The 24,127-nt window shown below is 39.9% G+C and overlaps 1 protein-coding gene across 4 annotated transcripts in view; it reads right to left on the bottom strand.

Annotated features, from left to right (window-relative positions):
* LOC138763989 (serine/threonine-protein kinase N2-like) overlaps positions 1 to 24,127 on the bottom strand; it is a 206,164-nt gene that overhangs the window by 131,406 nt on the left and 50,631 nt on the right. For all 4 annotated transcript variants that reach the window (XR_011357935.1, XM_069939117.1, XM_069939116.1 and 1 more), the window contains one exon: positions 2,643 to 2,940. Coding sequence is in view for 3 of the 4 variants with exons in the window: in XM_069939115.1 (XP_069795216.1) it covers positions 2,643 to 2,940 (298 nt within the window). In the remaining variant the exon portion in view is untranslated. The remainder of the gene's footprint in view (positions 1 to 2,642; positions 2,941 to 24,127) is intronic.

The raw sequence follows: 24,127 nt of genomic DNA, 5'->3' as shown, positions 1-24,127 counted from the left end.
GAGAAAGAAGAAGAAAGTCAGCTATTTCAAAAAGTTTGCAATGTATTTTCAAGGGTATATGAAAAACATATTAAGAAAAGAAACTGGAAATTAAAACACTTAAACACTGTATATATGATCAGGTAACATCTTTGAGATAGTGACAGGTAAAATAGATGGGGGAGAGCCAGTGGATGTGGTTTACCTGAACTTCCAAAAGGCCTTCGATAAGGTCCCGCATAAACGACTGGCTTCCAAAATCAAGGCTCATGGGATTGGGGGCAAAGTATTGATGTGGATTGAGAACTGGCTGGCAGGTAGAAGACAGAGAGTTGGGATAAATGGCTTGTTTTCTGAGTGGCAGGCGGTGACCAGTGGGGTGCCACAGGGATTTGTACTGGGACCCCAGCTGTTCACAATTTACATTAATGATCTGGATGAGGGGATTGGATGTAATATCTCCAAATTTGCAGATGACACTAAGCTAGGAGGGGTTGTGTGCACAGAAGAGGGGGTCAGGAAGCTCCAGTGTGATTTGGATAAATTGAGGGACTGGGCAGATACATGGCAAATGCACTACAATGTGGATAAATGTGAGGTTATCCACTTTGGTAATACAAACCGGAGGGCAGATTACTATTTGAATGGCAATAGATTAAGAGATGGGGAAGTGCAGAGAATCCTAGGGGTACTTGTACACCAGTCTCTGAAGGCGAGCATGCAGGTACAGCAGGCGGTTAAAAAGGCAAATGGTATGTTGGCCTTCATATCAAGAGGGTTTGAGTATAGGAATAAGGATACCTTACTGCAGCTGTACAGGGCCTTGGTGAGACCCCACCTGGAGTATTGTGTGCAGTTTTGGTCACCTTATCTAAAGAAGGATGTTCTTGCAATGGAGGGAGTGCAGAGGCGATTTACCAGGCTGATACCTGGAATGGCAGGAATGACTTATGAGGAAAGATTGCGCAAATTGGGATTGTACTCGCTGGAGTTTAGAAGATTGAGAGGGGATCTCATAGAGACATATAAAATTCTGGCAGGACTGGAGAGAATGGATGTGGAAGGGACGTTTCTGATGGTGGGGGAGTCCAGAACCCGGGGCCATGGTTCGAGGATAATAGGCAAACCATTTAGGACCGAGATGAGGAGGAATTTCTTTACCCAGAGGGTGGTGAATCTGTGGAATGCATTGCCACAGAGGGCAGTAGAGGCAGGTTCATTAAATCTATTTAAGAGGGAATTAGATATATTTCTTCAGCATAAGGGTATTAAAGGTTACGGAGAGAAGGCGGGGACGGGGTACTGAACTTTAAGATCAGCCATGATCTCGTTGTATGGCGGAGCAGGCTCGAAGGGTCGAATGACCTACTCCTGCTCCTATCTTCTATGTTTTCTATGTCCTGATGATAAAACTAAACTATCCTACATCTTCTATGCTTTGCCATAGCTTGCATGTTCCAATGATCCCTGAAGGATGTAGTGGCTACCTCTTTTGCTCTGCACAGATTCAACCACTTTAGACCAGTCTCAGAAGTGGCTGGACAAAACAGATACTTTGTTCTTTCTGATTAACAACCCCATGGTTAAAAAGAAAAGTTATGGAAACAGTGACTGTTGTGGAAGAACTTTGCCCTGTATGCCAGAGACCTAATAGGAATAAGAAAATTCTCTATGACACGGTGCAGTCTAGAATTTATATAAACCAAACTAATAATTGAAAAATATAATCTTTCTCTTTAAAAAATTAAGTATAGAAGATGGTTAACAACAGGTAGGTCTTCTTGTTGTACTCCTGGCAACTTGCCAAAGTGCAACAGTAGCCAAGGCCTAGAATTTCATTGTTTTGTTCAATCAAACAGGAAGTGAAATGCATTGAAGACAATTTAATGCCATCGTAACATTTTAAACTTTACTTTTCATCAGATCAAATATCTAATATCCACTTTCTCACTAATCTATACTAGAAATTACTATTGCAAATAAAAAGTGCCTGCTTACATCAGGAAGGCTTGTTAATACAGGACATGTCACTGGCATGTCAGAAAACATTTGACTTTTAAACAAACTCCTTTACCAAGATACAACTTCAGATTTATTGTGCATTTAAGATTGGGCAGATGAAGACCAGTTGCAGTTACTGTTGGAGAGAAAAACAAATTAATCTATTTTTAAATTTAAACATACAGAACGGTTACAGGCCCTTTCAGCCTATGAGTCCATGCCCCCCCAATTACAAAGAAATGACCTACAACCTGGTGTTTTGAACAGTGGGTGAAATCTGGAACACTGGGTGGAAACCCTCGTGTACATGGAGAAAATGTACAAACTCCTTACAGACAGTGCCAGATTTGAACCTTGGTCACGAGCACTGCAACAGCATTATGATAACCGTGTCAGCAACATTTTGTTGGCAGCAGTGGGCTCTTAGGTCTTGCCAACTCAGCTTTAGACTGCCTTGTGATAGGAATTGCCCAGTTAGAATGTAAATCGGATAAACAGTGGTGAAAGGCAAGCAGAGTAATTCACTTCCAAAACCCCAGATGCAAAGTAAAAAGTTTCTTAACGCAGTTGTACAGAAATGAGTTCAATTTCATATTTTAATGCAAAAAAACACACCACAGTCCAAGCCAACTAACATTATTAGAAGAAAAGGCAATATTTACCTCCCAGCTCAGGATCTTTCACAACAATATGTGCATTCAATTCCTGCAGCTCTTGGTGAAGCTCGTCTAGTTTTTTGTTTGACTTTTTTAACATATTTTCCACATATGCAAGATTTTTCTTATCAGTTGTAACTTTCTTGAGGTTCTCTGCTCCTTCCTTAATTTTAAGTTCCTTTCGTATTTCTCGTTTAATTGAATCCTTGATTTCATCCAGCCTCTGTTGAACCATGGTGTCTGACAAATCCAAGTTCTGGCACAAGCCCAGACACTCAGATACTGGATGACTTCGGCCATCACCCTACAAAAGAAGAAGCATTTTCAGTAATTACTTCACAGCCAGAATTCTTCCCCCCTTACAAAGAAACACGTGTGCACTGAAATAAGTTTTTTTTTAATGACAAAATACAAGGCAAATGCAAGCTTTTCATTAAACCTAACCAGATAAACCACTTGGCTTTGCTTTAAAACCACAACAACACATAACAGTCATCCATCCCACAAAAGGGATTTCAAACTCACCATGAAAGTATAAACAAAAATGAAAGATAACAGCAAAGATGATACAAGTGATTACATACAAGGGTGAAAAATATGGGTTTCTTAACCCTAGATGATCCTTTGAAAAAACTTAACTGGTTCAAATAAATCAGACTTTAATTAATCTACATAAGGAAACCATCAAATACTCAATGCACAACTACAAAGAACCTGAATTCTGCTCAACCTAAAGATGAATGAACGACGTGTAATTTAGTATATAGCTATAAACAAAAAAATGCTCTAAATATTCAAGTATAACAGTTGTGGCAAAATACAACTAATGTTTCAGTTCAATGAAGTTTTGATTGGAAATTCTATCTGGGGACGAGGAATTGTCGAAATTCAAGAAAGGTGTTCTATATATGGTCCTTGGCTCTATTGTGTTGGTCTTAAAGGAACTACAACATACCCCTGGACAAAGATTTTTATCATTTATTCTATTCAGATAATGAAGAAAAATGGATAGCCCTGAACCAGTCAGACCCAAGAAAATGAAGATGCTGACATCTCTCATACTGACAGAAGTCAAAAATCAGATGCTGGTAATTTATTTTTCTGTTATTCCCTGTTTAGTATGGTGAAAATGATCAATAGTGGTGTTTTTTTTTAAATTGGACAAACTAAGTTGAGAAAACATCAAAACTGATCCCAATTTGTTTAAATGTTAAACGGACAGCACAGTAACTGGCCGTTTCGGCCCACAAGCCTGTGCTGCCCCTAATAACACTCAATTATCCTAAAATCCCCAATATGTTTTGTTCTGGCATTGTCATGCAATGGATCAATATGGAATAAATCTCCCCCCCCTCTAAACTTTTGTTTTTGCAGAGAGTTTGAAATTTTCATTACTTCTCAACTTTATCTCTAGATTTGCCCGTCACCAGCTCAACTCTATGTCCCATGATCATTCAGCATATTCAAGATAAAAAGATAATGTAACAGGCTTAATTTCTGTGTTATTTAGAGTTCTTAATGCTAAAAGACAGCTTTTCTCACCTTCCAAGCTTGCCTTCATTGACTGTCCATGCAAACACACTGAATAGCTTTCAATGCAAGAATTGTTTCCATACAGCTTGATAACTAAATTATTTAAGATCAGGACTATACAGTTTTAAAATTACAATAATACTCCAATAATATGGAATCTCACTAATTAGAAATCCCAACAACTCTGCATCTGGCTCATTAGTGATCTTTCCCTTGCTCCCCCAAAACTCAAGCTGCTGCTTCCTGTATACTCCTGAAACTCACGTGTGCCCCCACTTCTCATGCTCCTTAATCTCACTGGCCCCCTATTTTCTGAGCTCTGTGGAAATATCTGGTTTCCATGCACACTTTAAACTTACTTGGTTCACTGGGAAATTGAATCCACTGTGTAATATCTAAAATGTGCTGGAATATTAACAGGAATAACTCCTAATAGTCCAGAAAATCTTTCAGTCTGGCATCACCAAAATCCTGAAGATGTCAAATTATCTTTTTTTTACTATATTTTCCTTTGACCCATAAATGTAATAACTTAACATACACTGATCTGCATTTGTATGGTATCTTTCATTCCCCTTTAATTATATCCAATTAAATAGTATCTCAATTGCAATCACTTTTGTAATGTATTAAACATAGTCACTTATTTGCAAATTGTAAGTTCAGACAAAGCAATAACCACCGGAGAGCTTGCATACTTCAAACTACATTGGTTGGACAACACTGGGTTAACACCCTTGCTCATCTTCAACAGGACCAATTCACTTGAGAAACCAATTATTTTTAAAATCTTATTCACAAGATCATTCCATCAGAGAAACCTCTGAGGGAATCTTGCAGAGGAGCGTCAGCCTAGATTCTTGAGGTTCAAGCAGCTGGAGTGAGCGTTGAACTCATCCTGACTCAGGGACAGAATCACAGAAATTACCACAATATGGTTCAACATTTGGCTTAGTTCATATACTAATGCTGCATAATATCCTGAGAAGAAATGAAATGTGCAATTTACGTTTGAAAAAATTGTTTACATCCTTTTTAAGTCATCAGGATAAAACTTGAGTTTAAGGAGCTCTTTAGAATGTTGAACAAAGTAGTTGGGCAGAGTTCAAAAAAGGTCTAATTATGTGGCATCTCTTGCATCTATTGATTTACCAAACCACATTACAACTAATGGAATATTTCTAAAATGTAAACAGCTGAAAACAGAGAAATATAGCAGCTAAAATGGTAATAAATGAGCAGATGTATTTTAATGTTGTTGGCCGAGTGATAAAGATCAGATATATTTCTGCAGAAAGGCGGAATGTTAAAAGTTGGTCTGGGACAGTAAAGTAAGGGTGGGCGACCTTTTATTTCAAAACTCACATTCCACCTTAGGTGTTCCCTATGCCATAAGTGCTCTGTGATTAATAAGGGAAGATTTCAAAACACCAAAGGAAATGCGCCAATGACAATTTTTCTCAAGCAAAATATTTTAATAACAATTGGGTCTACAGCAGTAGTTCTCAATCTTCCCTTTCCACTCACATATCACCTTAAGCAATCCCTTACCAACCATAGAGCGCTTATAGCACAAGGACTACTTAAGGCAGAAAGTGAGTTTTATAAAAAGGTTGCCCAGTAAACTATTGCACTGGCCATGAACAGAGAGATTCAGAGCTCAGAAGGCAATGTAGAGAAGGTTGGGTAAATTTGTAGATACTTATAAAATATTTTAAATTCAACACTTTGGGGAACAAGGGCTCAAGGGTAAGACAAGTTGTAACGCAAGTTTGGTAGCACTGCTCTGGGCACATTAAGAATAAATGAGAAACTTGGTTGAAGTGATGAACAAGTGAATAAACGTTTCTCAGGGAGTAATGTGGCAAAGGTGAAGAGCAATTGACTTTAGCGAGGTTTTGAGTCGTGATGTCCAAATTTACGTAACTAAACATTTTAGTTCCAAACCTGATTACTAGAAGGAAACAGTTGTTGGTAAGGCACCAGTGATAATAGTTATTGATACTCAGTAAACTCTAATAGTGTTCCCTTGACTATTATTCAATTAGGTTCTTCCCAAGGAATCATTAGAAAAAATCTTCTAATTATTTTGGACAACAAAAAGTTTTCAATCTTTGGGTTGCTGATCACAAAAATCATCCTAAAATGTTACTATCACATACCAATTTTTAGATATAACCTATTTTTTGTGATTTCCTATCATATTTTAAGTCGACTTCAAACAGACAAAACCATGAAGTGCAACACATTATTGAAAATTCATTTTCTTCATACACACTTGGGCTTCTTCCCTGATGATCTTGGTGTAGTTGATGAACACGGTGAAAGGTTTCACCAGGACATTGCGACCATGGAAAAGCGGTGTTAGGGCAACTGGAATCCATCAATGTTTGCCAGCTATTGTTGGACATTGACATGAGAGGCATCAGATGCCGAGTACAAACAAAAATCAGTAGCAAAATATTTTTAGGTCAGTTGAATTAATGCAATGTGTCAGCGTCATTATGTGATTAAACTGGCTAAATTCAATAAAAGTTCATTGACTGTTTCTCCAACTTCCCATGTGATACAGCAAATCTGAAATCATCTTGGCTTCATCTTGAAATTGTCCATCATAATCCCCAATTTTTTTTCCAGGAAGCAAATCTCTTGAAAAAAAATTGTTGTCCAGTATTATCACTTAGCTTTCTTCCGTGAAGTGTTACATGGTCCTGCTTCTTTTGAGTTACAGGGAAAGGTTAGACAGGCTAGGACTTTATTCCCTAGAGTGTAGAAGATTGGGGGGTGATTTGATAGACGTATTTAAAATTATGAGAGGGACAGATAGGCTTTTTCCATTGAGAGTGGGAAAGATTCAAACAAAAGGACATAGATTGAGATTGAAGGGGGAAAGTTTAGGAGAAACACAAGGTAGAATTTCTTCACTCAGAGGGAGGTGGGAGTATGGAATAAGCTTCCAGGCCGAAGTGCTGGATGCGTGTTTAATTTTAATATTTAAGGAAAAGCTGGATAGGTATACGAATGAGAGAGGTGTGGAGGTTTATGGGCCGGGTGCGGGTCAATAGGACTAGGTGAGAGAAGATATTTGGCATGGACTAGAAGGGCTAAACTGGCCTGTTTCTGTGCTGTAATGTTTTATGGTTTATATACAGTACATAACAAGGTAACATGAATTGGCATTTGCATAGAAAACTATTATTCATGTTTTACAGTACAAGAATCCTTATTGAAGAATAAACCTATCAACATATGCAGCAAGTTGTGGTTTCCTTTCTTCTAATCTCACCTTGTTTATAGTGTACAGCAGTTTACATATTAATGTGCTTGTAAAACCAACAGAAACTATGCAACTCTGCCTAGAAACCTCATTTGATATTAGAGATCATTTTGATGGAGGAGAGAGAAGGAACTATAGCAGCAGGTTGATAACTTAGAACATGTTGAAAAGATCAACCAGTATATGAGCAAGGTACAGCACTTCATTGTAAATAAGCTCTTGGGGGGTGGGGAAGAGAGAGGGAGAACTGGTATTGATAATTGCTCTTTATTAAAAGACAATCTGTACTTGTGCTAACTTACTCACTTGATAGCCCCAAATCTCTTCTTCAACAAAAAGGTACAACCCTAAAGTTTGATGGAGCGGCTCCAACATTCATCAAGCAGCGAGCCATCACTCTGAACAAAGAAACCTGCTCGTTTACCATCCTTTCACTCATCCACTTTTCTCACCTTTGACACACTATACAAAATCCACAAAACATGGTACAGTTGCTCAATTTCCTGACAGTCACCTTCTTCAGGGAATTAGGCCAGACAATAAACTGACATTGCTATCCATATGTGAAGCAAAGAAAAAAACCCTCTAATTGGATGTCTCCAGCACCAGCATTAGTAAATGACACATTACCAACTAGCAATTTTTAAATAATGACCTTGACTGGTCATTAATTTTGCTTACTGGCAGTAAGATTGCTTGCCTTTGTACAAAGATGAAGTGGCCAGAAAGATTCATGTTACAAGGACATTCAGTAGCTATGAATCAAATTTTGTAAAGGGAAGGCTTTTTAAGCATTAAAATAATGTTTGGTTCTCACCAAAAAAAAAATGCTGGCCGCCTAGGGGTTCCTAACATGTCCCCACAGTTGCCGCCAATCCGCAGGGAGGCTTCCCAGAACACTCACTGGAAAGTCAGCTGGCTCCTGTCTCCCCGTGGGCTCTTTCCGGCAGGGCTTGTTCCAGCTTTGCATCCTGGTTCTCGATGTTGGAGCCTGACACAGACCCAGTCTTCACCTGCACACACTCCCCCTCCCAGCCACCACCGACGCCTCCCCACCAAGGCTCCTGCTCTTTCCCAGAAGCCGGAGGCCCCTGCTCCTGCCCGGGAGGCTCCTCTCTTTGACGACGCTGGGTCAAGGGATTCTTCAGACCGCTTGTGCTTGGGAGACAGTGGCATGCAGTTTGAGAGGGAGAGTTGGAGAGAAAAGTCAATAGGGATAGGTAAAGAAGTAATGGAATAAGAGAGGGGCAGGAGTTACCGGAAACAAGGACAACTGTCATTCTAATTTCATGTTGGGTGAATTTTTTTTCAACTTGGGATGTCATTTCCAGATCCAAAAAAAAATTCAGATAACTGAAGATTTTGGATAATCGGAGTTGTACTGTACTTTTTAAAAAAAATGCACTAAGCATCTAAATGTGAAATTCTGTGTCAAGTGAAACTTATTTAACTGCAATGTCTCCTAGGTCACAATTGATAATTCTAGCCACTCTTCAAAGACTATCATGAAAATTAAACCAAATTTCCAGTGAAGTACGAGGTACATGTTGAACTGTGTCATGCCATCTTTGAGGGTTTGTTAAATGGAGGATAATTTCTCTTTGCAGGTGGACGTCCTTTCTCCCTTATTACATAATGACAGCCATGATATTAGAGCGAAGATGGCACCGATTCAAAGTACAGCAAGCAAGTTATTCTCAAAGTCCTGTTAACTTTTTTTTTAAACCAACATCACTGAAAATAGATGATCTCGGGTTCTATCATTTACTAAAAAGAATTGTGCACAAATTGCTATTAATACTTCCTAAAACATATCAATATTGGACTTCCAAGAACACATTTCCAAGGAAACAAATTCGGCAGTAAATTTATGAATTCCAAGTATCTAAAATTGTGGTATTAATCATCTCCTGCTTGTGGGACTATGCTCCTCCCACTGCCCCCAACACGCACAATTTTGTTTGGGCGGCTAACTACATTTTTCATACCCTGAAGAAGGGTTCAAGTCCGAAATATTGGTTATATGTCTTTATCTTTACTAAAGTCCACCGTCTGACGTTTCTCCAGCGTGCTGGTTTTATAAAGTCAACTGTCTGACATTTCTCCAGCATGCTGGTTTTATAAAGTCCACCGTCTGACGTTTCTCCAGCATGCTGGTTTTATAAAGTCCACCATCTGACGTTTCTCCAACATGCTGGTTGTATAAAGTCCACCGTCTGTCGTTTCTCCACCATGCTGGTTTTATAAAGTCCACTGTCTGATGTTTCTCCAGCGAGCTGGTTTTATAAAGTCCACTGTCTGACGTTTCTCCAGCATGGTGGTTTTATAAGTCCACTGTCTGACGTTTCTCCAGCGTGCTGGTTTTATTCTAGCCACAGTGTCTGCAGACTTTGAGTCAGTTGCTCTTCACCACATCCCAGAGATAGAGGAAAAAAACACTGGTAAATGCACAACTGTTTTATCATAATTAAATGCTTATTTGATAAGCTTGAACTTTTTAATCATTTATCAAGGCACAGCACATAAATAATACAACTAGCCATCCATATCAGTGAAGAAACTTACTGCCAAAAATAAAGTCACACTGTGGCAGCTCACCTGATAGAAAATCAAACTAGCTCGGGATATCTTGGGCAGTGCGATGATGTTACCTTCAGTTATACGTGGCGCGGGGTTGTCTGGGAGCCCGGGGTTTTAAAAAGTGTGTGGGTCCAACAGTAAACTGTTGTTTTCTATTTGAACTTGACTACAACTCTTCATCTCGCACCATGATTCAGCAACCACATTGGTGACCCTGATGTGCCCAAACTGCTTTTGGATCCAAAATGGACAACTCAACAGTTTCCCTCAAACCGCCTGTGTCCTCGACAAATCAACCAGAAGTGTGGTTTAGACAAGCTGAGGAACAATTCCACATTCGTCAAATAGTGGCAAATGCCACTAAATACTATGTGGTAAGCACCCTCGACCAAGAAATGGCAGGTCAAGTAGTCCACTTCCTTTATGATCCACCAGATTTTAAAGACCTACTGCTCCGCACTTACAATCTCTCCCGATGCAAGCTGCGTAGCTCCTGCACATGAATGACTTGGGTGACTGAGCCTCGTCGGAGCTAATGACCTTGCTTGCTCTTTGAACCCAGAGTATACCCTCCTCATGTTGGCCACTGAACGCTTTGCAGACCTCTGTGCAGGAGCTGTCTGTGGCACATGATGCAGCAGGGCGAGTGCCCCACTGAAATTAGTTAACTGCCACGCCCAAGGGCCCAGGCTTCAATATGCAGCAGTAACGAGGACACACATAACCCCGAATAAAGAAGTCTCCCAAAGAGACTCTTGGTGTTCTGATGGGGATCTGGAGCGCGCCATTGCCAACCACTATGTGCATTTCCAAGTAACATCAGGGGCAGTTGTCGCTAATGGCTACAGCGTAACAGCCTGTTTTACGTATGGGACAAGCTCACCGTGCGCCAGAGAGTCAACACAGAAGCAGAAATTAGTGTCCTTCCCCCAACTGGCTATGATACCTGTACCAGGAGTGAGGGCCCAGTTCTCACTGAAGTAAAAAGTACAATCCACACGTACGGTAAGTAAACAAAACCCTTGCAGTTCGATGGCAACAAAATCTTCTGGAGGTTTACACTGGCTACAGTCTCCCAGCTGCTGCTTGGAGCGGACTTTCTCAGAGCATACTTGCTGCTGCGAGATTTAAGGGGGTGCAGGCTGTGGATATGAAAACCTTTCAATATTTCCACCTAGGAGAAGCAAAACTACCAGCCCCACATTTGGACTCAGTGATGTGTTCCACTAATGAATTTGCCATGGTTCTTGCCGAGTTCCCGGACATCGTTGCGCCACACGGCCGCACCCAAACATGGCATCACACATCATATCCTGATAAATGGACCTCCACTTTATACCCGAGCCTGCCGACAAACTGTGCCTGGCCAAACAAGAATTCTTCAAGATGGAGGAAATGGGGATTGTGCGCAGGTCCAACAACCCACGGGCTTCCCCACTTCACATGGTGCCCAAAGCTACTGGAGACCATGTGCGGATTACAGGCAGCTGAATGATGCCACCATCGCAGACCGCAAATCTCCATAGGGCCAGAGTATTCTTGAAGATTAATTTGCAATGAGGGTATCTTCAGATCCGAGTGAACCCACAAGAACTACCCAAAACTGCTATCATAACACCATTTGATCTGAGTTTTCTGCCCGTTTGGCCTTAAGAATGCTGCACAGACATTCCACAGCTTATGGATGTGGTGGTGCGAGGAATGGACTTTCTCTTTGTGTTCTTGGGTGACATACTCGTCGCCAGCCAATCCCACAAAGAGCACCTTCAGCACCTATGTGTACTCTGCCATCTTCTACAAGACTTCAGTCTAACAATAAATCCCACCAAGTGCAAATTTGTGTTGTCCTCAATCGACTTTTTGGGACATCAGATCAGCAGCCAGGCTGTCTTCCCATTACCAGCCAAAGTGGAAGCCTTCCACAAATTTGAAAAACCATTCAAAGTCAAGGCCTACATGAGTTTGTAGGAATGGTCAATTTCTACCATCGCTTTCTGCTATCCGCAGCTCAGATCATGAAGCCCCTGTTCATGTCCTGTCCATAAAAGCCAAGGACCTGGAATGGACAGAGGAGGCATCGACAGTTTTCGAGAACACAAAAAGCAAAGGCTGCTCCACCCCCAAATGGACTGATGCATTAACAGTAGATGCATCAGATTCAGCAGTGGGCGGAGTATTGAAGCAGAGCATCAATGGACGCTGGAAGCCTCGTGCGTTCTTTAGCGGGCCCCTACGACCCCCAGAGACAAAATATAGTGCTTTCGATAGGGAGCTATTGGTCATATACATGGTGGTTCAATATTTCCACTATTTCTTGAAGGGCAGGGACTTCACAGTATTCATGGACAACGAACCACTAACAATTGCATTTGCATCAGTGGTCAGCCCAACAGAAGCGCCATTTCTCCTACACATCCGAGTTCACCAGAAGGATTAAGCACATCTCTGGTAAGAGTAACGTGGTAGTGGATCCACTGTCCTGCTCCTGCATTCAGGTATTGCAATCCTCATCTCGGGGGGAGGGGGAGGGGGGTGACTATATGGCACTTGCTGAAGCGCAACAACAAAATGAGATTCCAGTGTACTGAACTGCAGTCACTGGTCTGCACCTCAAGGACATTGCCTTTGGACATAAAGGAGCGATAAATGTCAGCCTCGCCCCATCATCCCAGCTGCCTGGAGACAATGCACTTTCGAAGCACTTCACAGATTGGCACACCCCTCAATTTGCGTGATGGTCCTTCTGGTTTCTGACAAATTTGACATGCACGGACTGCCAGACAGCTAAGATTCAGCGACGCGTGAAGGGGCAGCTTCAACCCACTGCAAAGATTGGATCATTTGCATGTCGACATCAACAACTCACTCCCAGTGTCACATGGGTCAAAATACCTGTTCACCATTGTGTACAGGTTCACTAGGTGGCCAGAAGTGGTCCCGTTGTTGGATTCCTCCACTAAGTCATGCGCTAGGGCATTTGTATCCGCCTGGGTGTTTTGTTTTGCTCTTCCCTCCCACGTCACCTCTAACGAGGTTTCTTCTGCTCTATGGGACACACTATGTTGACTGCTGAGAATATGGCTACATTGCACGACAGGTTACCATCCACAGTCGAACAGTGCTGGGAGTGGCCAAGAAATGTATAGCGATTACTTGGAAGAATAGAAATGTATTGTCTTTAGATAGGTGGTATTCAGAGATGAAGTTTTGTTTGGTTATGGAAAGAATATCTTTTTCTATACAAGATAAGATGTCTTTTTACGAGTTAAAGTCGACCCCATTTATTGATTATATACAATTTAAATAAGTTTGAATTAATCATTTTTTTTCTTTAAAAAAACTTTTTTTATTATATATTTTTTCTATATATATGTTTTCTTTTTTAAAGTTTTTTTTATTATTAGTTGGTTTTTTTTCATTTAAGTTCTTTTTGTTTTTGTTTTTTCATATATATTCTTATATAATAACATTTTTTGGATTAATAATTAATAGTTAATTTTTTTTGTTTTTTATATATATATCGATTTTTTTTTAAAGATATATATATTTTTTAGAAAAAATTATACTAATAGTATTAATTCTTCACTCTTTATCGTGGGGGTGGGGAGGGGGGGTTTAGGGGTTAAAAATAGTTTTTTTTTTAGTCTTAGTTTTTAGTTGTTAGGGGGAGATGCCGAGATTGGTATTGTATTAACTATGTTACTTTGTACTTGTATTACTTTATTTTGTATTTTTTCTGTACGTGAATTACTTACTTTCTTCATACGTTAAAATTAATAAAGTTTTGAAAAAAAAAAACAGCCAGTCAAAAATTTTACAAGCACTTAAAGACTGCATTGATGGCACCCCTCCAGGGACCAGACTGGGCAGATGAGCTACCCTGGATATTTTTTGGTACACAGACTGCATCCAAGAAGGATCTCCGGTCATCATTGGTGGTATTGGTATACGGGGCTCTGCTCGTCGTGCCTGGAGGATTCGTACCAGGACAGGAAGAACCATCCTCTGAAATCCTAAATAAACTGCGGGAGCGACTCAGCAAACTGGCCCCAGTTCCCACGTCATGATGTTGCATCACAACATTCTTCATCCCAAGTCTTAAAAAGCTGAGAATTTATATTTGTGCGTAGAGGATCCTACAAGATCCATTTAAAGTACTGCGGCATAATGGCACAACTTGAGTTGAACATAGGTGGGAGATCAGAGACATTCACAATTGATCGGCATAAACCTGCACACCTAGACCATAGCAGTACCACCAGCCCGCAAATGAGGGAGACCACCCAAACAGAGCAGGAAGGCAGAGACAGAGACTGGCAATAGTGCACCACAATTCACCGACCACATGAATTACACCTTGCAATAAATTTCACAGATGCAATCAAAAACAATATTATATTATAAATAACTTTCGCCTGGCCCTGAAGGGCCTGCAACATTGACCATTCTTTTCTCCCACCAGAGTTTCTGCAGCAGATTTTGCACTTTTCCCTCATACTATTTCAGATGCAATTTCTATCCCTCAACAGGAATTCTGCCTTAAAATCACTCTTACACGGCATTTAAAAAAATAAATCAAACCTTTAAATGATATGAAGAAGTTAAAAGCAATATTTATAAACTGGTTAAACCTGAACATTGCACTCATCTTAGAAACTGGTTCTACTACATCCCTTCCCAACAAAATAAAACTGAAACAACTGGAGAAAATCCAGTCACAAGGAGAAGGTGCAAATTCCATGCAAACAACAGTCAGGATAGCTTTTTGTTGTACTACATCTTCGAATGAATCAGAGGACCATATTATATTTTTAATGCACAATGAGTTGGATTCAGCACTTGAATTGTTAACTCATAATGACAGTAATATAATTGGAGTTTGGAATGGAATGAAAGGGATAAATGCAAAGCAGTTATTGAAAGTCTAGAGATACAAGGGACTACAGATGCTGGAATCTGAAGCAAAAATTAGTATGAACGTTGAATTTTCCAATTTCAGGTGACCACTCCCAGTGTTCCTTTCCCACTCCCACAAGCCCAACCTTTGTTCACCTTTTCCATCCCTCTCCCCAGCAATATCAAGCAAGACTCATCAAACTTGCCCAATCCAGTTGTCTGCCCCTCACCTAAATAGCTATCTATCTGGTTTTCCTTTGTTCATCTCCCCCAAGCCCTCCACCATCTGGTTCCATGTGTCCTTCATCCGTCCCTTATCAGATTCTATTTATCACCTAACAGCCTCAGCCTCCTTGGTCCAGTGCATTCCCACACACCCAGGACACCTTACATGCTCTCCAACACTTCAACAACATTCAGCTCCCCAGCCCTGCCACCTGATTTTCACCATGGACAGACCAGTCCCTATACATTTCTATCCCCAGAAGGAAGGCCCCAAGGCTCTTCTGCTTCTTCCTGGATTAGAGACTCAGCAAGTCCCCTCCACTTGTCCATTTAGCAAAATTAGTACTTACCCTTAATAACTTCTTTGACTTGCCCCACTTTCTCCAAATCAAAGTTGTAGCTATGGGTACTAATGTGGGCCACAGCTATGCCTCTCCTTTCACTGGCTATGTGTAACAATTATGCTGCAAACCTGCAAAAGCCAAGGTTCGCCAACTCTTTCTCCTCTACTCTCAGAACTACAATGGTGCTGTATCTTGAACCCACAATGACCGCATCGATTTCGTCGACCTTTCCACTAACCCACACTGCCCTCAAATAAATGTGGAAAATCTCTGATATCTCTCTCCCCTTTCACAACCATTACCTACAGAGCAAGAGAAAAGAAGAAGTGATGGTTATTTCTATGGCATTAAAGCTGACTGAAGTCAAGTATTGGATGAGGAAAATACAAATACAGAGGATTACAGTGAAATATTATATAGGTGAGGGAAATTTTGTTGAGAAAGACAGAAAATTTTCTGTTGAATTGCAATTGGAAATGGAGAAACAGAGGGCGGGTGTTGGAAGAAAGATAGAAACTGAACTTTGAGTGGCAGAAACAACAAAATGAGGAGAGGAGGCTAAAAATGGAGACAATATGAGACAGACGAAGCTGAAAAACAGAGGAAGATGAAAACAGGATATATGATGCAGAGGAAACTGAAAAATGGAGGGAGGAAATTGAAAGGGACAGACAGTTTCGATTAGAGGTTAAAAACTGAGATAGAGGGAGGTAAGAGAATTGAGGCTGTAACTCCTGGGGAGAGGTTTTTGACTAATAGAGGTAATTCTAGTTCCTCCTTTTGATGAAGGAGATATAGATATATATTTTCAGCTTTTTGAAAAGGTTGCTGAGAGCTCAAGTTGGCCGAAATAAAAATGGTCTCTCATGTTCCAAAGTGTATTGAAAGGAAAAGCACAAACTGCATACTCTAGTTTGAGTACAGAGCAAGTGGTATTGAAAGTTTATGAGTTGGTTCCAGAAGCATACAGACAAAAATTTAGGAGTTTGGTGAAAACATGGAACCAATCTTATGGATTTTGCTCTGGGAAAATCTGTTGTGTTTTGACCATTGGTGTGCCTGAAAAGGAATAAATAATGATTTTGACAGATTGAGAGAAATGATATAATTGAGAGAGATGTGGGGATGTGGCAGCAAACGGCAAGTTTAGCAAATATGATTCGCAAAAACATATTTCAGATTAGTAAACCTTTTCAGAGGGTTAATGTGGAACAGATTAGTCAGCCAGTTCAGAAGGTCTGAAATAAAGTCTGGAGAGAACGTTAAGAGAAAAGATGAAGGTAAGGTGGGAAAGGACAGAACTTTTGGATTTGCAGATCATTTTTGTAAGAAACCTGGCAAAGAGAAATTAACCTGCTCTTTCAAGACTAAGCACTGGGCAAGTCTCCATCAACTGGAACAATTGCAAATTGTTTAGTGTTGAAAAGGAGACGAGAGAAGGAGGTTTTACCAGAAGCAGTCTGTTTTATCAGACAGTTGAATTTAAGGAGAGCAGATGTTCCAAACTTGATAAGTTATGGATGTTTTCAAACCTTTTGTGTCATAGAGCTTGGTTTCTGTAAAGGAGGGAGAATCACAGGTTCCAGTTAAAATTCTTAGAGATACTGGAGTTGCTCAGTCACTGTTGTTGGAGAATGTTTTAACTCTTGATCAAAAGACTGACACAGGGAAGACTACTTTGATTAGAGGTGTTAGAGGTAGAGTCAATATCTCTTCACAACATAGTGCTGAATTCAGAATTAGTTAAAGGACCTGTTGCAGTAGGAGTTATCTCAAAGTTATCCATGCAGGTCATCTCATTTTTATTAAGGGAATGATTTGGCAGAGGATAAAGTTGGGTCAGTTTTGAGATTAACAAATCAGCCTAGTAAGGATAAGGTTGAATAAGATTAAGATGTATCCTGTATGTGCTGTAACAAGGTCCTTGTCTAAGAAAATGAGAACAGAGAAAGATCCAGTTGATGGAGACTTGCCCAGTGCTTTAGTCTTGAAAGAGCAGGTTAATTGTGAGAAAGGATTTCTCTTTGAAAAGAGTTAATTCAGCAAAAGAGGACACATACAGATCTTATTGACTTAAGGGACAAAGCAGTAAGTGAACAGGAGATTAAAGAAATGGCTTGTGGATATTACTTGGAGGGTGAATTGTTGATGAGGAAATGGAGAGTGGGGTGATTCATCTGGTTGTCATTCCTAGAAATGACCAGAATGGAATTTTAAATCTAGCCCACAGTACACCTTTGGGTGGTCATCTTGCTGTAAACCATAAATAAAATTTTGAGACAATTTTTCTGGCCTGGTTTGTAAATTGGTTCCGGACATGTCATTTTTGTCAGGTTGTGGAGAAACCTAACCAGGATCCTTCAGTAGCTCCGTTGCAACTTATTGCGGTTGTTGGGGAACCTTTCACTAGGGTTATTGTGGATTGCATAGGTCCCCTACCTAAAAATAAATCTGGGAATCAGTACTTGTTAACAATTATGTCTATGGTGTCGAGATTTCCAGAAGCTATACCATTAAGGAATATTAAAGCAAAAACAGTGGTAAAGGCTTTGGAAAGATTTCATTCTATTCTTAAAAATATGATGAGGATTTATTATCTGGAGAATGGCAAAGATTGCGATGAAGGTCTTCAGTTATTGTTACTTGTAGCAAGAGAGGCTGTGCAGAATTCATTAGGTTTCAGCCCTTTTGAAATTGTGTTTGGATGTTGCTGCTCGTGTCCCGGATATCCTAAAGTGGGAGGGACAGGAGCCAGAAGTCGTGGTACATGTAGGTACCAATGACATAGTGAGGAATAGAGAAGAGGTCCTAAAAAGTGAGTACAGGCAGTTAGTTAGGGAGTTAAAAAGAAGGACCGCAAAGGGGGTAATCTCTGGATTACTCCCTATGCCACGTGACAGTGAGAATAGAAATAGAATGAGGTGGAGGATTAACACGTGGCTGAAGGGATGGAGTAAGGGGCAGGGTTTCAAGTTTCTGGATCACTGGGACCTTTTTTGGGGAAGATGTGACCTGTACAGTAAGGACGGGTTACACTTAAATCCCAGGGGGACCAGAATCCTGGCAGGGGTATTTGCTAGGGCTACTCTGGATCCTTTAAACTAGAATGGTTGGGGGGAGGGAGCAAAATAGTACAGAGCAGTAAGGAGAAGGTTAGAATGCAAACAAAGAAAGTTTGTAGTAAGTATTTGAATATGGATGGGTAGGTGATAGAGAAAGGAAATGCTCTGGAAGAAGATGAAGGGCAATTGGCAGGAAAAGGAAATAATGTTGTTATTAAAGATGGGGGAAAACAGGGATTAAGAATTGGGAAATCTCTGAAATTCATATATTTTAATGCCAGGAGTATTGTAAAAAAGGTGGATGAGCTGAAGGTGTGGATTGATACTTGGAAGTATGATGTGGTAGCGATTAGTGAGACATGGTTGCAGGAGGGATGTGATTGGCAGCTGAATATTCCTGGGTTTTGTTGTTTTAGGTGTGATAGAGTTGGAGGGGCAAGAGGAGGTGGTGTTGCATTGCTTGTCAGGGAGAATATTACAGCGGTGCCTAGGAAGGGCTCGTCCACGGAGGCTATTTGGGTGGAACTGAGGAGTAGGAAAGGAGAGGTTACACTTGTAGGGGTGTATTATAGACCACCCGGAGGGGACCGAGACCTAGAGGAGCAAATCTGTAGGGAGATAGTGGATATTTGTGATAAGCACAGGGTTGTAATTATGGGAGATTTTAATTTTCCACATATAGATTAGGAAACACATTCTGTGAAAGGGCTGGATGGGTTAGAGTTTGTGAAATGTGCAAGATAGTTTTTTACAACAATATGTAGAGGTGCCGACCAGAGAAGGAGCAGTGTTAGATCTACTGTTGGCAAATGGGATGGGTCAAGTGACGGAGGTTAGTGTTGGCGAGCACTTCGGGTCCAGTGATCATAATGCCATCAGCTTCAATGACATTATGGAAAGAGATAAGTCAGGGCCAAGGGTTGAGGTTTTTGATTGGGGAAAAGCTAGATTTGAGGAGATGCGAAAGGACTTACAGGGTGTGCATTGGACAATTTGTTTTATAGGCAGGATGTAGTAGAGATGGAAGTCTTTTAAAGATCAGATTTTGAGAGTGCAAAAGCTTTATGTTCCTGTTAGGTTAAAAGGAGGGGCAAAAGGTTGGAGAGAGCCGTGGTTTTCAAGGAATATTGGAAACTTGGTTCGAAGAAAAAGGGAGGCGTACATTAGGTATAAGAAGCATGGAATTAAGGAGATGTTTGAAAAATACATTGAATGTAAGAGGAATCTTAAGAGAGGAATTAGGAAAGCTAAAAGAAGGTACGAGGAGACTATAGCAAGCAGGGTGAAAATTAATCCAAAAGGGTTCTACAAATATGTTAATGGTAAAAGGAAAGCGAGAGACAAAATTGGTCCCTTAGAGAATCAGAGCGGAAAACTGTGTGTGAAGCCCAGAGAAATGGGGGAGATATTGAACAGTTTCTTTTCTTCGGTATTCACCAAGGAGAAGGATATTGGGATATGTGGGATAAAAAAAGCAAATTGGGTAAATATGGAGAATATAGTGATTACAAAAGATGTAGTGTTAGGGCTTTTGAGGAATATAAAGGTGGATAAGTCTCCGGGTCCAGACGGGATCTTCCCCAGGACATTGAGAGAAGTAAAGGAGGAAATAGCAGAGGCTCTGACGGTAATTTTCCAAATGTCATTAGAGATGGGGATTGTGCCGGAGGATTGGCGTATTGCGCATGTGGTTCCGTAATTTAAAAAGGGTTCAAGAAGGAAGCCTGGCAATTATCGGCATGTAAGTTTGACGTCTGTGGTAGGTAAATTAATGGAGAAAGTTCTTAGAGATAGTACTTATAAATATCTGGATAGACAGGGTCTGATAAGGAGCACTCAACACAGATTTGTGGGCGGAAGGTCCTGTTTGACCAATCTGATTGAATTTTTTGAAGAGGAGACTAGGAATGTGGATGAGGGTAGTGCGGTGGATGTTGTCTATATGGACTTCAGTAAGGCCTTCAATAAGGTACCACATGGAAGGTTAGTTAGGAAGGTGCAGTGTTTAGGTATAAATTTTGAGATAGTCAAATGGATTGAACATTGGCTGAAAGGGAGAGGCCAGAGAGTGGTAGTGGAAAATTGTCCGTCAGGTTGGAGGCCGGTGACCAGTGGTGTGCCTCAGGGATCTGTATTGGGCCCATTGTTGTTCGTTATATACATTAATGATCAAGATGATGGGGTGGTGAATTGGATTAGTAAATATGCAGACTAAGATAGGTGGAATAGTGGATAATGAAGAAGGTTTTCAAGGATTGCAGAGGGATTTGGGCTGCTTAGAAAAGTGGGCTGAAAAATGGCAGATAGAATTTAATGCTGATAAGTGTGAGGTGCTTCATTTTGGTAAGAAGAATCAGAACAGGACATACGTAGTAAATGGGAGAGCATTGATGAATACAGAAGAGCAGAAGGATTTAGGAGTAACGGTACATCGTTCCCTGAAGGTAGAAACTCATGTGAATAGGGTGGTGAAGAAGGCTTTTAGTATGCTGGCCTTTATCAATCATTGCATGGAATATAGGAGATGGGAAGTGATGTTGAGATTGTATAAGGCGTTGGTGCGGCCTAATTTAGAGTTCTGGTCGCCTAATTATAGGAAGGATATAAACAGAGTGGAGAGAGTGCAGAGAAGATTTACCAGAATGTTACCTGGGTTTAAGCATCTAGAGTACAGGGAGAGATTGGGCAGATTAGGTCTTTATTCTTTGGAGTGTAGAAGGTTGAGAGGGGATTTGATAGAGGTATTTAAGATTATGAAAGGGATAGACAGAGTGGATGTGGATAGACTATTTCCGTTAAGAGAGATTGAAACAAGAGGACATGAGTTAAGAGTTAAGGGGCAGAGGTTTAGAGGTAACATGAGGGGGAACTTCTTTACTCAGAGTGGTAGCGGTGTGGAATGAGCTTCCGGAAGAAATAGTGGCGGCAGAGTCAATTTTATTATTTAAGAAAAAGCTGGACAGGTATATGGATGAGAAGAAGGTGGAGGGTTATGGTCATTGTGCAGGTAGGTGGAACTAGAGAGGAGTGTTTCGTTCGGTGCGGACTAGAAGGGTCTAATGGCCTGTTTCCGTGCTGTAATTGTTATATATGTTATATATATTATATGTTATCAGGTTAGAGGTCCTTTAATGCTGTTGAAAGAACAGTGGGTTAATGAGGATGTACAGTTGGACTTGCTGGATTATGTTTCTAAATTTAAAGATAGGTTACAAAAAGTGTGGACTTTGGCTCAAGAGAATTTAGAAGTGCTCAGGGTAAAATGAAGCATTTATTTGACAGGAAAGCTCAAGAGATGAACTTTAAGAAAGGAAGTAAAATGTTAATTTTGTTCCCAACATGACAATCCTTTGGACCATACGTAGTTAAATCAAAACTGAATAATGTTAACTATGTTGTAAACACTCCACATTGTTGGAATAAAACTCAGTTTGTCACATAAATATGTTGAAACCTTATTGAGGATAAGGGTAGTGGAGAACAATCTGTATCAGAGGTGTTAGTTGTTGACAGGATTGAGGAAGTGGTGGATCATAAGATTGTGGAGAATCTTGTGAGGGTAACCTTAAAGAAACCATGGTTCCTGTGCACCTGTCTAACTCAACAATTTTGGAAAAGTTAGGCCATCTTAAATCACAAGAACAGATGCAGTTGAAGAATTAATTTTGAAATATACAATTTTGTTTCATGATGTTTCAAAAAGGACATCAGTGATTTATCATGATGTGGATTTGGTAGAGGCAAGTCCCATAAAACAACACCCATATAGAATAAACATTCAGAAAAGTAAAATTATGGATCACGAGGTGGAGTTGAAAAATAATATTATTAGATCTTCGAACTCAGATTGGAGTTCTCTCTATGTTCTGGTACCTAAACCAGATGGAACTGTTAAGATTCTGTACAGCTTAAAGAAAAGTTAATTCTGTAACTAAACCAAATGCCTATCCTATTCCAAGAACAGATGACTGTACTGATAAAATTGGGAAAACTAAACTGCTTACTAAAGTGGACTTGTTGAAGGGTTATTGGTGTGTGCCTCTAACTGAGAGAAAAGAATATTTCCACTTTTGTAACTCCATCTGGTTTATATGAGTATAGTGTGTTACATTTTCACATGAAAAAATACCCCTGCAACATTCCAAAGGATGATTAATTCTGTAATCCAAGGGTTGACACATACAGATGCTATATTGATGACTTAGTCACAAAAAGTGACACATGCAAAGAACATCTGAGAGAATTGGACAAATTGTTTGCAAGATTATCCAAAGCAAACTTAACAAAAAGTCAATTTGAAAATGCTATCGTAACATACTTAGGTCACGTAGCTGGTCATGGCAAAGTTGCACCTATTCAAGCTAAGGTGAATGCAATTTCTGAATTTCCTATTCCCAATGGCATGAAAGCAGTGAGAAGGATTTTAGGAATGGCAAGAAATTTTGTTGAAGCTGCTCTTCCTTTAACCAATCTTTTGAAGAAAGGGGGACTAAAGTTCATCAGAGAGCTTTAGAAAATGTAAAGGAGATGCTATGCAATTACCCTGTTTTAAAATCTTCTAATGTTGACAGACCATTTTCTTTAGGAGTGGATTCCAGAGAGAGGGCAGCAGGTGCAGTTTTATTACAAAAACACAATGAAACTTTATTCAATGTTCATCGAAGGAACTGTTGTCTTTAATACTTGCTCTGCAGAATTTTTTTTTAATTTTGTTTTCAATATGCATCATAATACATACAGTATTTATCCATAACATAAAATAATAAAAAACTACAACACAAAATTTATAGTTTTTATATATTTTCTCACCCAGCCCCCTCCCTCCCAAAAAAAAGTAGGAAAAAAAAGGAAAAGAAAAAGCCAGTCTAATAAACCTATATCTTTTAGTTAATTAATTGCAGTTTACATAACAATCTTAAACCATAATTATGGCGGGTTGGATGGGGCCGTGATGGACGCTGCAGGTAAACTTGTAGCAATAAAAATCCATGTAAGGTTTCCAAATCATCAAATTTTTCTGGTTGATTTTGTAAATTATACATTATTCCCTCTAATGCTATACAATTTAATAATTCCATTCCCCATCTATTCAACCCCAGAATATCACCAGATTTCCATGTTACAGCTATAGATTTCTTTGCTATTCCTACACTTAAAAACTTTTTATGATAAATATCTCACTTTAATTGGGAGATATCTCCCAATAAAAATACTCTGGGATCCTTCAAAATTTGCATCTTCAAAACTTAGTCCAATAAAATATTTATACTTCCAAAGCTTATCTACTTTTTCACATTTCCAGACTGCATGCAAGAAAGATCCTACTTTATTACATCTAAAACATTTATCAGAACAATCCGGCATGCCATGTGTATGGAGCATAATATAATTGATGTAAAAAAATTAAATTGTACCATTTGATACCCAACATTAATTGTATTAGTTACACTTTCATCGCATAATTTTGACCATCCATTGCTCTGCAGAATTTTGATATATAGATCAGTACATCTCATGAACCAATTGTGATATTTACAGCCCTCAATCCTCTGGTGTTTTTATATAAAATGAAGA

Source organism: Narcine bancroftii, chromosome 5, assembly GCF_036971445.1.
Source record: "Narcine bancroftii isolate sNarBan1 chromosome 5, sNarBan1.hap1, whole genome shotgun sequence".
Lineage (NCBI taxonomy): Eukaryota > Metazoa > Chordata > Chondrichthyes > Torpediniformes > Narcinidae > Narcine > Narcine bancroftii.
Note: the sequence above shows the minus strand (reverse complement) of the source record. Positions and strands in the feature narration are given on the sequence as shown.